Here is a 17,621-nt window from a genome sequence, read left to right as displayed (position 1 = left end):
CCCGTGACCTTGTTAATTGTTCTTTAACAGGCTTTTGTTGATGCTGCTGGACAGGTGTTGCATCAGATCTGGTTCATTGAATCCTTCGCCGAGCCCCCATGTCTTTTTTTCCGCACACAAAGCCAGTTTGGAATGCGATCCGCCTGTGAGGCCACACAGTCGAGGATATTTGGAATTCCAGCGGGATAAAATAAACAAAAATGTGGCTGCAGTGAAGTTTTCTTCACCCCGCCGAGAGACAAGGTAACACAATTCTTGAGATATCAATATCAAACAATTGGCAACACACCCATTTCTTAGCTGTTGAGTCTATCTTGAACCCTTTAACCTCTCCTATTTACACATAAAGCTAAATATCCGAAATGCGCAAATTATCCTTATCCTTTGACGATGCAGTGCAATACTTGAATGTGACTCTTTAGTCTAGGCTCTTCATATGTTCCTTTATGCAGCCTTCTTGAAAATGACGATGACGATGTTCATTGCACACTTTTGAAAGTAAGCTCCTGGAATGAATATGATTTCTGCATCTGAGCCAATGACTCAGTATCAATGTTAATTTTTTAAAATTTGATCAATGCTTCTTTGTCTTTCTGTTTTTTGTAAAGTTTCCTACATTTAGTTATTTACCAGACACTCTTATCCAGACAAACATACATTCTTGCATTCTTTTAACAAGCCAATTTATGCATCTGGATATTTACTGAAGCAATTCAGCTTATATATCTTGCTAAAAGGCACAATGGCATTGCTCCACCTGGGAACTAAATCTGCAATATTGAGGTTACAAGCTCAATTTCCCAAACATTGTTACGCAACCGCCTATTTTTTTCTTAACAGTTTCAGGGCAATGTGTGGTATGTGTTTTTGTTGTGCATTCCTTGTGGCTGAGCCAACATGACAAAGACTATTTCAATCTAAGCTTGATGGAGAATACATTTTTTGGAATAAATCAACATTTGTTAATTCTACTCAGAATCGGGATGAAGGGGCCTTCCTGTTTGTGTGTGTGTGTGTGTGCGTGTGTGTGTGTGAGAGAGACCATATGTGCTCTTGATTGGTTTTCTCAAATAATTCATCAATGTTTTGAGAGAACTGTAGCAGTGCATATCATTTGAATGACAAAATAAAACATAATTATGTAAGCTGTAGCTGAAGTTAGTGGCTAATATCACTTTATTAAATGTACTGAGATTTCAGTAAGACCATTCTCAGAGCAACCTGAGATCTGTGGGTGCAATTGACACACAATTCTTCGTTGTTATAGCACCTGTTTGCCTGGGGAGGGGGGGGGGTGGGAAAATATTTACATACTGTTCACACGTGGAGTGAAAAAAACATGCCCACCTTTTTTTTCTTTTTATCATTTTACAGCAGACTATTCCAATGAGTCATAATTTTCAATATTTATCCTCAGAGATTTGACATCCAAAGGTTCTCAAGGGAAATGGTATTTGTAAACAAAACCTCCAAATGCTTACCAAGTAGAAAGGTATAGACTGGGGTGACTGGTAAAGGTGTAGTCTGGGGTGACTGAGTTATTTTGCCATTGACGCCACCATAGAGTACTGTGAATGAACAAACCCTTTCCTAGTAAACAGTAGGCGTTACCTTGAGATCACTTTCCAGGAAGTTCCTTAGGCCAGATTCTCTGGGAGCTTTTTGGGAAGTGTACTGATAGGGCCCATTCTTTAGCAGGTGCCAGAACTGTGTTGCCAATCAGATGGCCTACTTAAGCAGTGAATAAGAGATGGCATGCCAAACATACATGTGGAAGAATTTTGATAAGCGGACAGATCAAAAAACATCACCCCCTCACCAGGAGTCCAATCCAATCTTACCATGCTCTCGATGAATTTGGCACAAAAGCGGCATTGTGCATCTATCTGAAATGACTCTGTCATTACACTGACAGTGACAAATATTTACACAATTTTCTTAATTCACAAAAATGGTTTGATAAACACAATACATGCAGATAACAATAGTGAAATACGAACAAGGAACAAAAAGGAAGCTACAACTGTAAATGAAAGAAAGACAAAGTTGTAATATTACATATATATTAAGGTTTTTATTGTATTAATGAAATGTTTCTGGCATTTCAATACAAAATTCCCAGGTTCACAGAAACATCGAAGTACGAGTCAACAAACTTAAACAGGGTAGCTAGACATAGTCCTGTTGAGTTTTTTTAACGCTCTGTTATAACTTAATTGTAATGCGAATCTTTGGCATTATGTTCATGGCAGTAAATGCATATTAAAGAATACAAAATATATTAAGTTTTCCATTTTAAAACAGTCTTTCTGTAAACAGAGATCAAATGACAAAAGGGTTAGCAAAAGGATTTTCCTAGTGTCGCTCTGGCCAGCAGATGCGTCACATTAGAAAATACAAAAATAAAAGAGTAGCATTTGGAGAAAGACAGGGATTATAGATTTCTGAAACAAAACAATCAATCTTCACTCCTCTCAAGCTCACAGCCAGCCAAGACACACATCCTATCTTGCAAGACACACAGCCTACTGATGAACACAAAGGACAGACACATCAATAGAGACTTCCACTGGTTCTCCATGCAAGGTGAACATAATTACACACATGTACACGCTAGCTCACAACTGTTGGGTTCTGTTTTGCTGCGTTAAAATGGTGTTGTTTCACCAGAGAACACGGTTGTCAGCAAACAAAATGACAATAACTTGTCCAAACAAGGCAAGTTACTTTCAAGGTGCTGAATATAACTGCTTGTCAATTTTGAAAACCATGAACAGAACCAGCTACATGGGCTAAGAGGAAATAAATAGACCAAGGAAATGAACTGAATGCTTGCCATTTTGAAAGTGTGTGGGTGTCATCAAACTACAGATAGCCCTGTTCCTCCACCAGAGCCATTCCAATGGAGAGGAATGCGGGAAGATTAAGGAGAGGCATTCGGGCATTTGCCGTCCTTGGTCCAAAACGATAACCTGCTCTTCAGAGGTATCTGAAAAATGGGAGTCTTGCGAAAGAGGCCTCTCTTCTCCCGAGAGTGAAATCTTAAGTGTCTCTGACAATATTAAACAGAGCAGGCTGCCACCTTGTCGCAGCTCGCGAAGCGAGGGTCCCCGTTCCCATTGTACGGCTGACAATGGGCCTCGTCGGGCATTAACACAGACTACCGGCCACAGCGTAAATTCAGGCTGACTAATAGCGGACCGCTGTTTATCTACGTTCGCAGAAAACTAGCCGTCGCTATGTTGAACTGTTGCTGTGCAGCGCGAAATTATTGCTGCGCAGGGGGAATAGTTGCTATGCAGTGTGCAAATGCTGCGGGGCAGGGGGAGAATGCGCCAGGGCCGTCGCCCTGAGAGAAGAATGGAGTGCATTGCGCAAGGATTCCTACTAGCTTAACAATGCGCTGCACCGTACGGGGAAGGCCAGCAAGGGAGAGGAGCAACCAAAGGCCCGGTCGCCATAGACGACATTTCTGTGACATGACACACCGTGGACGCAGTATGCTTTTCTTACAAACAGACATGAGAATCCTCAACACTGTAGCTCAACACCTCATCATACAATGGAAACATACATAAAAATCACATGCACATGAGGATGGTATGTCGATGCATTATTAATAATAATAATAATAATAATAATAATAATAATATACATTCAGGATTCTTTTCCATCTTGGGGGCAAGAACTAAGTGCTGCAACAACAGCACTTCACACACTGTCACGAGAAGCAGCAGCTATTACAAAGAAGGTTTTTATATACATGTAGTCCATCAGCTGCCCTTGGCAGGTGAAACACTGTCCATGTACCTCGAAAGATTCACACCCATCTCTTGCACCAGGCAGATGAATATAATGACAGAACCGACGTGAGCCCTTTTTAGAGTAGAGACGCACTTAAGGAAAGCTCGGCTTTCTTTTTTACGTGCGACTCCACAGTCCCGTCCTTCTCGTCTCGAAACAAGCACGTACTTTTCCGTCTCACAGCAGTGGCTTTTCACCAAGTGGGAGGAGCCAGCCTTTCTCTGAAGATCCTTTTCTCTCGTTGCAGCTTCTGAACGGCAAAGCGCAGCGTCCCCTTTTCGTGAAATCGCAGGAGGGTGTACGTCTCTTTCTGCCTCATCGCAGCTGTGGAAAGCCTTTGTCTCGTGGGGTCTCCACGAATTCTTCAGATAAATATTTCCACCGCTCCTGCCTCCAAGCTGTTGAGGCCCTTGTACGCATTGATAGAGGGCTTCTGCTGCTTCGTATTATCTATACAGAGAAAGGAAAAAAGGAATATTAGGAGTTTGCTAACATTGTACATGGCACATCTAATGTAAAAACATCACTATGCACCTGGGCTATAACTTGGCTAAGGTGGAATCCTGACTGCATGCTTGACTTGTGCTGACAGACTCGGTCACTAATTTTCCACAGTTACTGTGGCTCGGCTAATATGTGACTGCGCGTTCACCTTGATGGTGTGCAAGCGCACGCTCGAGTGGAGAGCAGACCGTGAACAGAACCAGAGAGGCTCGTTTTCCAAGTGCTGCTGTGCACTTGCACAAACACATCGAAACGGCTCTGCAAACAGGCCCTAATGTTTGCGCGGAAAAGCAAACCGCCCGCGTGTACACACGGTGGCAACAACCTTGGTAATGGCAGGCACAGGCACACAGTCAAGGTTTTAATAACTAAATCGCCAGTGGCCTGAATGGAAAACTTCCACCACTTCCATTACCGAGTGCCCCAGTTACAGTTTAACCATGCGAGTGTGAAGGCACTGGTCTGCTCTGCTGAGCTATAAATACATAACAGCCTGTGTACCGTTTAGCATTAGCTGCATTTTACTGATCTTCGAGTATGGGGGGTGACAGGATATGGAAACCGTTCTTTTCCCCAGTAGTCACTTATTCCTCAGTGTTTCTCAACTCTGCCTAACTGCTATTCCAAAGGGTGAACCTGCCATGTCTAAGAAGGCCCAACAGGTTTGCGGTCAGGGTTTTCAGCTAAGTAAAAGATAAAAGTCCTCAAGAATTCTGTGCCTCTGATCCACAATCCAGAGGGGGCCCACTATTCCTGTGGGGGTGGAGGGGGGGAAGGTAGACTCACCGGGGGTGGGAGCCGCTCCGGACACCGGGGCGCCGGCAGGCCGGGCCGTAACCGGAGACTCCTGGGGAAGGAGGTCAACCTGGGTGCCGCAGTCACGGCTCAAGGACCGGGGAGAGCCAGACAGGGCACAGGAAGACGCGACAGCTGTCTGGTCATCCGAGAGGCTCTTCCCTATTGCACGCAGAGGAAAAACGAGAGGAAGCCCGTTAATTACCGCCAAGTCTCGCCTGTAGAGTACACATTTCTCCTCTCAGAGAAGCTCTCTTTGCAATTCATAGGATTCCTGAGTGACAACGTTACACGCATTTTCCTGAAGGCCATGTGGGGACAGCGTTCATTAGCACACTGAAGACGGTCATGGAATTGGAACCATGGAATTGGCAACTTTACGGATCAGGGTTAGTTCAATTTCCATTCAGGAAATGCATTGGAATGCAATTCATAAGCTGTCTAAATGTCTGTGAAGATTTTTTTCCAGGGAATGAACTGAACCTCAAGTAACGCCCTGGATTCACTGAATCATAATTGAATTGACCCAAATCTTGCTGCGGATTCTACCATCTTGAACTTGCTCTCAGTGCGACTCTGCGCTCACCTTTCGGTTGGCCCGCGTGGTCGGCAGACACGGTCAGGCAGTTGATGGAGGGCACGGACTTGGCGGAGCGCAGGCCCTGCTGCTCGGGCCTGGCCTGATCCCGACGGGACCGCTGCTCCAGCACGTTGATCATCGCGTCCTTCTCCAGGATCTGCGCGTACAGCGCCCGGATCCTACGAACAACACGCAACACTTAGCGCTGCTTACCAAACTAGCTACATGCTGTAAAAATACACACACTTCCAATACAGTATTTCTTAAATGCCTTAACATGACACAAGGGAAGAGCTACAAACAAGGAAAGCTGGGCGTGGTAATACCTGTTCTCCATCTCCTGATTCCTCTGATTGGCTGTTGGTAAATCCTCATTGAAGCTATTTTTGGGGGAGTGACGGGGAGAGTGGTTGATGATGGTCGTATCCCTGTGGGATAAGACAGCAACCATTAGGAATCCGTAAAGAAACCATAACATCAAATAAAAACAACGGCAATGCATGTCTCCCTGATTGGGTCAGTGACCATGTGACCTGTGACTCACCTCTGGGCGGCTGCTGTGGCGGCTGCATCCATGGCAAACTGGCGCATGGTGCTCTCCTCCAGATACTTCTGCTCCCACCTGGTCATATCAGCCTCCAGGGCCAGAATCCGCTCCTCTTTCTCCCGCAGGCTCTCCTGCAAGGAGGCTGTGCTCAGCTCGCTCGGCGTGGCCAAACCCGTGTTGTGTGACTGGCGCTAAAGGAGACACAAAGGGGAGAACCTGGTTAGGAACATTCCGGTCTTCAACTACATTACATTACATTACAGGCATTACAGGCAACTACTTCAAATGGAGATGTAATAAAAGGCACGGCCACCTTGAAAAGAATTCTGGGTTGGACCAGCATTCAGGAATGCACGTAGAACTATGGGCCTTGACGAAAAACATTGAGGGTAGGACTGTGGCTTTGGTGAAAAGCAAAGGCTTGTGGGTAGGACGGCTCACCTGGTGCGCGCGCAGCATCCTGAGCTCCTGCTCCAGCCGCAGACGCAGCCGCTGCTCCAGGGTCTCTCTCTTCTCGCAGGCGGCCTGCAGCTGGGCCAGCGCGTGCTGCAGCCGCTCCACCTTCTCCACGTAGGCCCGCTTCCGCCGCAGCTCCTCCTCCAGCTGCCGGCTGCGTGACTGGGCCGAGCTCAGCGCCTGCTCCAGCGCCTCCAGCCTCTGCCGCTGCTCCTCGCCGGAGGCCCGCAGCCGCAGCACCTCCCGCTCCAGGCGCGCCCTCTCCCGCTGCTGCTCCTCATCTGCAGGGGTGACAGAAACATTTTTGCTTTGAGAAAGTTGGTCTTTTTTTGTTTACTGCTGAAGACGTGGATTGGAACCAAGGATGCCCATCAGAGAATTCCTTTGTAAAGCACACTAATTTGTCACTTGGGGCTCTCCTGAAAGGAAGGCTGTTAAATCAAAATGGGGATCATACTAACATCAGGGTGGGGTTGGGGGGGGGGGGGTGAGGTGGATTCCTGAATGCCTTTTTCCTCTAGGGATATCAACCCCACCCCCATCCCATCCCATCCCCCCCAACTTCCTGCTCTTTTAGGTCCCGGAGTTTGAACAAAGACCAGAGCGCTTGATTTACACAAGGCCGTCTGGAATGCAAGGAAGAGCCAGGAGGAGCCGCCTACTCCCTGTGACCCACTTATGGGCATTCCTCTGAGGGAGACCCCGCACCTCTAACTGGCGCCTCAGCCCCTCCACCCTGCACCCTTATCTGAGTTCCAGCACTTCAGATAACTCAATTCCCATGAATGGACCAGACAATGAAACAAATGGCAGGAGAATGATGTAAACACATTGGCATTGCTCTGCAGCAAATTATTTTTCCCCACTAATAGCCCTTTTCAACTTTCACTCAAGCGTATTTTTTTGGTCACACTGAACACCTAATCCCTTGAACAAGCTTGGAGAGCTTTCACCATTAACCGCGCTCTCAGAGTAAGTACAGATTACACAACCTAAATGGCTTCCACTTTGAGAATGCACACCCTCCTTGGTGCCACAAACATGCCTTTGTGTTCATTGGAGCTAAAGAATGTCCACATGCCCCTGCAGCATAGAAAAGCCTCATATCTCCGCAGCATCTCCAGAAACAGCGCGGTTCATTTCAAACATGGCTCCAGGCATTCACCGTTTCACACAAAATTGTCTCGCAGATTGTCACTTTTTTTGCTGGTTTACTTTTAGGGCACATAAGCAAAACTTTGTTAATTTGTTAGCTGTATAAAATATTGTGATTTTTAAACACTGTGACAACACTTCCTCCCTGAAGAAGAATGACACGATTAAAGTAATTCAGTAGGATGTAGCATTTACTACAATCGACAATTTGAATGGCCTCTACACAAAACACACTAGTATTTAGTTTAATGCGAGAAATAGTGTAGCTACAAGGTTTTATTAAACTAGGAAAAAGCAAACTATTTCAAAACCATTATTGGTTATGTTTGGAATGTATGGCCCTAATCGTTGTTCTGGCATTTCTTTGTAATATGGACAGGGCCACTTTAACAAACAAGAAAAATAAATCCATTTCAGATAAGAAAAAGCCACCTTGTACATACTTAAGGACTTAAACTGTGTTCACACAGATTAATGGCTGATCAAATCAGGCACAGGATCTGTTCAAAGATAAACAATGCTACAGATGTCTTCCTGCCAAGTCTGCTGGATCAGATCAGATGCTGTTGATCTGACAATGCGGGGGGAAAAAAACAGAAGTGGCGGGAGAGTAGCAGACTTGGTCAGAACTCCCCCCGTTCCATCATGACTTTGGGTCACAAAACAGTGCAAACAGGAGACATGGCAGACTGGATCTGGTATGCCCCAAGTGGGCAGAAGCCAGGATGGGAGTCTCAGAATGCTGGTTCTGGCAGCTCCAATTGGGGAGAGAGAAAGACGGCTATCTGTGCTAGCTGCCGGAGGGAGGCATCCCCGGTGTGCGGAACAGCCTGAATTGGCCAAGGAATTTCAAGAATCCAGGCCACATTTACTGCCCCTGAGAAGAATGGCTGCTGCTCATATGCCAAGTGCAGCTTGCAATTGGGAGGGCAGACTACACATTAACCAAGCCTCCAGCCATCCCACAGCACACATTCACAAAGTATCGCTGCCTACCATACTTAACCCAGCCCCCGACTTAACCCAGAGTTACAGGCATTCTCTGTCTCTAAACTTTGATGAAAAAAGAACACTCTTGCATAATTGCAATAGCTCAGATTGCCGTATCTTAAGGATGTGCTTAACTGGCATAAACACAAAAGGTTCACAACAAAATTTTGTTAGGCGCTGGTCACGGCATATGAATGCAGTCAAGCATTCCTCTTATTAAAAACAGGGGCTTCGGGAACACATCGTTTTATACAACAGCCCAGATTGTCGAAGATTGCATTTCTGTTTTGTTTTAGATTCGTTTTTTATTTCCTGTCGCAGGAAGGAAATTCCTTAGAACCCCACCTCCTAGCCCTCCCCCTGACAGAACGGGCTCATTTGGTGTTGATTACTGATGACACTTTGATTCTCACCCCCCCCTTTATGAATTCCTTAAAATGTTTTTTTCTACGTCACCGAGTGTCAATATGCGCTTTGTAACTTTTGGCATTTTGAGGCAAACCACAACAATTCCCCAAACAGACAGCCCTGCCAGAAACCTCATGCTCCTCTGCAGGCTTATGAGAAACTCTCAAGCTTGCAAAATCTGCAATACATAACAGATTCCAGAAGGGCACTATCCTAATCTAAAAAATAAAAGCCTGACTCAAGAGAAACAAATTAAAGTTGTACACAATGCACCATAAATTTGTAGGCTGAGTCAGAGTTTAACTCTAGTTAATTCTACTGATCTTTGGTCTTTCACTTCTGAGACAGTGAGAAAAAAAGTCTTTCAAATAGTCACTAACACTGCCAGGAGGCTTGAACCTTAATGAGTGCGCATTTCTTTTCCAGTCAGGCTCTTTAGATATTTAGCAGAAAATGTGACAATCGTTCTACTCACTCTGCTCTGTGAGCTCGGCCAAGACATGTTGGTTTTGGTCAGCAGCTTCGACTTCTTTAGCAGATTGCTGGCTTGCCGTTTCCAGGCGGTCTGCGACAAAGAAAGGTCAGACCAAACAGTTACAATTTTCCCCAGTGGAAAATGACCACACAACCAGCATCAATGTCTCTGCAACAGATTTAAACTTTCCAAATGCTAACCAGGAGGTCCAGAGCATGAGCACCATTGGTCATGTATGTCAGCACATACATGACCAATGGTGACCTTTTTATGACCTCACGTGTATTCAGGCCATGTGAAACTACATGGCTGGCAGACTGAGGCTGAAGGGTTAAGGGGCTTACCTCTCAGGTCCCGGTTGAAGTCGTGTAGCCTCTTGATCTCGGCCTCCAGCTTGTTCCTCATGGTTTTCTCCAGGGTCTCCCGCTTGGAGCAACCCTTCATGAGCGTCTCATAGGCCTCTGATATCCTCTGGATCTCCAGCTCCAGCTGAAAAATAGAGACATGCATTCTCTACTTAGAACCACTTTTCATTATAAGCCTCGGGAACATCTCACATACCTTTGCAGTCACCTCAATAAACAAAGATCAGCTTCACTAGGCAGAAAATATGGCGGCAGACTGTATACGCACGTGTACCTAGTCGCCACATTTATCACGTGTGCCCACATGCAAACTGCTCCTCTGGGACTGGGAACTGAATCAACATTTCTGAGAGCTAAGGCCCCAGTTCCAGGTGTTGCCGCATTTATTTCTCGAGTGGGCAGAGAGCCAGCTCAGTGAAGCAGAGAGCGGGGGGGGGGGGGGGGTAAGCCATGGCGAATGTGTACAAGCCTCCACAAAGGAAACATTACTCAAATCATATCTGCCTGGGCGTATTTATTCCAGGCAACCTGCTTGTGTAACTTTCCACCTCTATAATTATCATTCCTTCTGCATGAGAGAGAACGGAACCCAGGTGATGCAACATATCGTTCGCGAGAAGACTCCAAACGCGCCAACTGAAATCGGAAAAAAGGTATGGGGCTGGTCATGGAAAAAACAAGACATAAGGCCTCATTGATTGATTTAAGACTTACATGTGTGGGTTTTTAAACATTTTGTAAGAGATAACAGGAGTCAGTTCTCTCAGACTTGATCAACTAAGTCAGCTAGCCAAATCTGTTTTCCTATTCAAAGTACCCACACACACACACACAATAGGATCTCTGTGCTCACATCTGACAGGGAAGAAGAATGAGGGCATGAACCAACCCTTAAGGAGGCTGGTAGGGAATAAGTGAAGGCTGAAAGTGAATAAGGCCTTTCAGTCTCAGAGAGCCAACTGTTAGAGCTGCCTGTCGCTTGCTGTACTCAAAGCCCCTCAGCTGTACTGAGGTCAGGGCCCCATGTCACACCCTGACATCTCCTGGATTAGCCAGGGCATCTGCAGCCGCTCAGGGTGCAGGCAAATGCTCACCAGGGGCCCTGACAACAAAAGCAGGAATTGGCTGCACGACGGCTGCTTTTCCCTTTCTATCCACCCCCCCCCCCCCACCCCCCAACCCCCCAACCCCCCACCCCTCAAACACAGACAGTGCTCACCAACCAGCCTGCCCAACAAGGACTCCCAGTTCTGGGCCTTTGCCCCCAAGGAGGATTATGGGATTTGTCTGGGTTTGCTACTCTTGCGCTCACTGATACGCTTGCATTCCGGAACCCACAGCTGGGCCATTACAGCCCTTAAAAACAATTAGACCAACTGCATCTGTGATGGTTTTTATGGACTGTGATGGCCCCACTGCTACAGTAAGAGGCTGAAGTCAGCACAAACTTGTTCTTCGCCAATTTTCTTTTATTTCAGTTTCATATACATAAACATACCACTGGGAGGTGTTCCGGTGCTTAACACTACAAAACACAAGTTGTTTGATATTTTTGACAGCAATATCATCCCACCATTGTGAATGCAAATGACCATAAATGAAGAAAAAGATTAATCAGTCCCCTGTTGTACATTCCAGAGTTGCTAGAAAGCTAATCCTTCTGGAATGTCAATCTTTCTGGTGTGGCAATGACTAACGTTTGATCACTAATGAAATCCACACCCTTCGTAAACCATATTAAAACCAGACTTCACACCCTACCCTTACTACTGCCTTAGTTTTGGTTCTTCAACTGGGTTTGATGGGACATGGATATTTGCTATACCATTTGTGCTCACAAATATCTCAGATTCAAATCTCTATCTAGAGAACACCTCTAGAAAGACTACAGTGGAGTGGAAGGAGTGTGTGAAAGTAAAACTGAGCACTCATGAAATTTGAACAAAGTCTTTTCCTCACCTTCTGGATCCTCATGGCCTTCTCACTGTAGCCCTCCAGCTCCCTCCTCAGCCTCTCGTTCTCCGTCATGAGCGCCTCCATCTGGGCCATCTGGTTGCTGCTAGAGACAGCGTGGGCTGCCATGAAGGCCTCCACACCAGCAGAGGTCAGTGCACTCTGGTGTGACACTGGTGGCTGAGCCTGCACATACCTGCAAAAAGGAGGACCATGGTTATATATTAACTACCAACCAAAAATGTTGATGTATTATGTACAACCACACACCAGATTTTATTTTTGCCAAGGAGGTGAAGTGGTTTTGAAATTACTCAATAACCATTTCTTTTTATTTTGAGTGATAGTCCATTCACTCCATTACGTCCATTACCTGTTATGCTGGGAATGGAATGGTGGTGGTGGTGGTTCGCTGTAGCACTGTCCATGCTCCTGGGAATTGTAAAGCATATATTCGGGGGCCTTGACAGAAAAGGGGTACTCCGGAGGGGGGCCGCGATGGTCGGGGCTGTACTGGGACCCCTGACTGGGGTTGAGTTCGTGGTAATTGTTGTAGCTGGTGAGCTGGGGGTAGCTGTGCGAGGAGCTCAAGGCCATGCCGGCCCGAGCCCCGCTCCGCTCCAGGGACAGCTGCATTAGCCTCTCGCTAAGCGAGCGCACGTGGCTCCGTTTCATGTCCCGCAAGCCCTCATCCTGGTGATCCATCCCTTCCATGACTGTGGCCTCGGGCAGGGTGTATGAAGCCAGCCCCATCTGGCCCCTTTGGGAGGCTAGGTACTGGGAGTGGGCCTTGGCCTCTTCATAGGTGGGCAGTTCCTCTCCATGGAGCTGGTAGAGCTGGTAGCTCTCAGAGTGCTGGTAGTCCCCCTGGTGCTCCTGGCCTTGGGGTTCCTGTCGGGCTGAGAGCTGGAGGAACTGGGACTCCTCCTGCGTGAGGCTCTCCAGGGACGAGCGTGGGCTACCTGCGCCCCCGCCGCTGCCCCCACCTCGCAGGGCCTGCTGCTGGATGGCCAGCAGGGTGCGGGTGTCTGTGGGGTTGCCAAACCTCAACTGCTCCTGGATGAGGCGGTGCAGGACCGTGCCAGACGACTCCTCCGCTGTTCTCATTTTCAGGTGTACTTGAAGCAAAAGGTAGTGATGACTTATTCACACTGGGTGAAGAGGGGGAAGGGGGATGTTCGTCTGATGGGTGAACCTAGTTGGAACAGAAGCACAACAATCAGCACTTTAAGCAGAAACCAAAAAAATGTAAAAACAAATTTTAGTTCCCTGGATTTCGAGAAGCCAAAAGACACACTACACCACTTCAGAAAACACCACATTAACCAGTCACACCAACCTATGAATATATAGGATTAAAATAGCACGGGAGGTAAATTCTTTCACAGAAATACCTGAGCTGAAATAAGCAGTTCCAATTATTGTTGGCTTCCAGTTGCTGGCATTCCCAATACATACCATTCTATTTATAACAAAATGACAGAAAATAAACTTAAGTTGGAAGGGAATGCTCAGAACCCATGCTTTCCAGAAATGCAGGAAAAGACAGAAGGCAGCGGCAAAACTAACGAGGCCCCATCTTGAATGCTGAATGGAACTGTGGAATCTTTTTACCCTCTAGGGCACATGTGCCCCGATACAAAAACACGGCGCATACCAGTCGTGACTCCGTGGGGCTACATGTTCCAACTCTCAAGGGTTATTGCCATAGCAACGACATGGCTGCCCCAAAATATCAATTCATTTTCCCTCGAGAACCCTTCTTTTGGCACCCAAATGGAGAATACATATTGACGCGAGTTTGAATGTGCAAGACAAACAACTCTAAATAGTAAGACAAAAAAACAATAAAAGCACAGCTCGTGTAAGCATGAGTGCACCGAATTTTTTTTACTGCGTGTCGCTAATATTCTCAACAAAAAAAAAAGTTGACAACTGAACCCACGTTATCATAGATTTAATAAACCATTTGGTAACAGTTATTTACTTCTTATTTAGATTTTGCAATGTGGAATGCGTGTATGGGTGTTGCTTTACGTAGATCACTTCCTGGGAAATGAGCAAATTCCATACGCATTGCCTCACAACGACCGATTCACTCGTCTCGGGACTCCACCAGTAAATTTTACGAAACACTGACACAACTTTACCTCCCGAGAAGGCGGTATAGGTTTCTCTAATGAAAATCATAACAGGACATAACTTCGCGTTAAACTTGGGATAAAGAAATCTTTGAGCTAAATAAAACAAAAACAAACAGCGTTTCCAAAACAGCGGAATCATAGCGACTAAAAGGCAGAACGCCTAGGTTCCATTATTTCCAACAAAATACTTTTTGGGGAAAATCATACGTATCCAATAATTATATTATTGTACTGCATACATTGCGTCCTTGTCCTCAGTTAAAAATAAATACATTCCTCAATAAATAATAACCATAACCAATGTCCCATAAGCATATGAAAGTATGAACAGTCAACACGGCACAGGTTCACACACAGTAAAGCCAAACTAAATTAAAACATAGCACAACACAAAAACACTAGAATACAAATAAAACGAAAGTACTCACAAACTCAAAGACTCATCACAGTCAGAGGTTTTGGACGTGTACACAGCGCGTATTTATTTCCGTAAACTGAATCCTCAATCTTTAATTTGAAACCCGGTTCAAGATCCACTGAGAGCGCTTGTGGATACGTCCAGAGAGTGTGCGTGCTGTAGACTGAACTCCGCTGCGAGCGCAGTGAGCTAATAAATAACTGAGGCCTGATTGTTCGCTGAGGCTGGAATGTTTGGAATGCGCGAGCTCCAGGTTCTCCCGGGATCAAATGTTGAAACCGCGCACAGAGAGAGAGGGAGGGCGAGCGAGCAAGCAAGCAAGAGACAGAAAGAGAGAGAGGTAATAAAATACTTAACCGGTCGGTTTGTCATTTTGAATGTAATAAAAAACAAACATAGAAAACGTCATGTTTTTGAATAATTGGAGGATTAGTTAAATCGCAATTCCAGTCCACCACAACTGTGTAGCAACTGCGCTATATCACGCGTTGATAGTTTTCAGCATTGGCCCAGTGTTGTATGGTGCGCTTCCTTAGTGGAAACTAATTATCTGAAGATACTGTATAGGAGATCAAGCATATAGGAAATTAATATTTCTTTCTCTTAACATAGTCATTCAGAAATGACTATGTTAAAATTTTCGTTGACTGAAATGACTATTGCTAATTTAATCAAACGAAAAGGTAAAGCTTTTAAATAGTTTAATAATATTTTCCTTGTCATTGTAATAATATAGTCTCCAAATGTTTTAGTAGCTGCTGTAGTTTTCATAGCCGTACATGTTTTATGTTTCCATGTGCGCATTATTGATCTTAACGGCAGCATTATTCAGAAGAGAAATAACTGAATTGTCAGGTAAGATGGCGACAGCATTTGAAAGACTTTGAAATAGAGGACAAAAAAAGGAGGTTCATTTTCATGCCAGAGACCATTAAGATGGTAGCTACACACTATCTTTCTGCATGTCACTTAATAATTATAATAATTCTAACAATTTTTGATGATTTTAACAATGAATAAAAGGCATCCACGCACAATGTTACCCTGATGGGCAACTGTAACAGTCCTGAAATGTAATGGTATGTGATGCAGCAGGCACATGTACGTACAGTATATCCAACTGCTTATTGTTATTGAAGCTGGTACAGAAATCACAGGTATGGCCACTGCCCACAAAATAAGAAAAACATGCCGGGATATGGCCACACAGGCCATGGCCTTTCCAGCGTGTGATGAGAGACATCAGCCAATCTATAGGCTCTGTGGAAAGCGCACTGACCACACGCCAGACGTGACCGAATTGGAGGAGCTTGAAGCCACTGTAATATGTCCAATTTTGTACTCGGCTGGACAAAAATGAGATGCGATTAAGTGTTTTAGGAGCCCACGCTAACAACAGGATCATGACGCAGAATGCAGATGCATGAGACAGACAGGATTCAGAAACCCTGTGATGGCTTTGTGAGGGCCATCTGTTCTCCTGAGACAGTCCTGCTTCTGGACTGTTCTGATTGGGGGTGGGGAGGGGGGGGGGGGGGGGGGGGGTGCAGCCACAGATTTTGGGGTGCAACTTTTTATTCTGGGCACAGTGTGTTCCATACAGTTCACAGGCTTTTTTCATCCTTTTCATCTCTTCTGTCATCCAATACAGTGGTTTTTCATGGTCTATCAGGTTGTTTGGTATTGCTGAGCTCACTAGTGCGTTCTTGCATCTTAACAATGTTTCAAGCAGTAGATTCTGATGCACTCAGTGTTTTGGGTATGTCTTATTTATTCTGATTTTTCAGCCTCATTATGATGGCATTGCCACTTCTTCTGTCCTCATGTTGAGAGACTGCGACAAAAGACAAATGCCACAGCTGGAATCAACTCTAGACCTTTTCTGACCTTTCTTGTGCATGAACTAATGATGCAATAACAGACAAAGGAAGAAACAGCTGAGCAGCCAACTGTATGATTACTTCTGGTCCCCTAAAATGGGTTGGGGGGCTATGTATAAAAAATGCTGTAATTCCTAAAAACATCACCCAACATGGATGTAAATACCTTCTAATCAAAGCTGACAGCCAGTATTTTAACCTCATGTTCATTTTGTTTCATTTCAAATCCAATGTGCTGGAGTACAGAGCAAAAACAACAAAACGTGTGTCGCTGTACAAATTTTTTATGGACCGCATTGTATACTATTTTCCCTTTTCTCAAGTTGTTAAGAACACCACTATTTTTCTTAATGCTGAACTAACCGTATATGCCTGCATTGCTTAGTGATATTTCAAAACTCAAGATCATTGACTCATTGAATCATTTCCCTTTAATTTTGCACCCAGTTGTGTGCATGTGGACAGGAGGTTACCTTCAAACTTCTGCCACTACTGTTTTTTAAATCTATTTTTCTTTTACATTTTCCCCACCACCTCCTCCCCTCTTTGATCATTATTCTTAATGATGAGCTACAGTACAATTCAAATCATATCAACTGTATCATGTCCCAATTATGAACTACTATACTGTATGAAGCTGCATATGGGATTTCCATGTAAACAAAGGTATCATCTTGAGTATCCATTTAAAGTTGCCTGGACAGTATTTCCAGTCATTTTCCTGTCTGAAAAGGATAAATGATGTGATGCCATGAAACCACAGAATTAAACTTCAAATGACTGGTAAATAATAACAAAGGTTGAGAACCCCCCCCCCCCCACCCATGCCCCAGCGCCCTGCTATAGTTCTGCCCCCGGCCTGTAAATATTTGACTATACCCTGGAGTGGTGATTCTGAATTTAGGAGTTTTTTTAATGCATTTGTGATTGTGTAGCTGTGTGTGCTTGTGCATGTGTGCACGTGTGTGTGTGTGTGTGTGTATGTGTGTGTAATTGTATCTGTTCATATGTAGGAGAAGACAAATGCTAGGCAGGCAGCCTACCAGCTGTCCCTGAATAAAATCCTTGCCTTAATCACAGCTCTAAGAGGTACATTGTTCTCCACGCACCAGGAAGTATAGAATGAGGCTCCCCATCTGCTGCCCCC

At 45.2% G+C, this 17,621-nt stretch overlaps 1 protein-coding gene across 1 annotated transcript; it reads right to left on the bottom strand.

The window, feature by feature from the left end:
* Nucleotides 1–2,049: 2,049 nt before the first annotated feature.
* Nucleotides 2,050–14,813, bottom strand: LOC118230542 (angiomotin-like 2a). The gene is made up of 11 exons (XM_035423647.1): nucleotides 14,605–14,813; nucleotides 12,406–13,227; nucleotides 12,039–12,228; nucleotides 10,059–10,203; nucleotides 9,715–9,804; nucleotides 6,672–6,967; nucleotides 6,228–6,421; nucleotides 6,010–6,111; nucleotides 5,690–5,862; nucleotides 5,095–5,265; nucleotides 2,050–4,254 (listed from the first exon to the last, which is right to left on the bottom strand). Exons 2-11 carry the CDS (start codon nucleotides 13,137–13,139, stop codon nucleotides 4,169–4,171), a joined length of 2,181 nt encoding a protein of 726 aa, XP_035279538.1. The 5' UTR covers nucleotides 13,140–13,227; nucleotides 14,605–14,813; the 3' UTR covers nucleotides 2,050–4,168.
* Nucleotides 14,814–17,621: the final 2,808 nt, after the last annotated feature.

Source organism: Anguilla anguilla, chromosome 6 (assembly GCF_013347855.1).
Source record: "Anguilla anguilla isolate fAngAng1 chromosome 6, fAngAng1.pri, whole genome shotgun sequence".
NCBI classification, from domain to species: Eukaryota; Metazoa; Chordata; class Actinopteri; order Anguilliformes; family Anguillidae; genus Anguilla; species Anguilla anguilla.
Note: the sequence above shows the minus strand (reverse complement) of the source record. Positions and strands in the feature narration are given on the sequence as shown.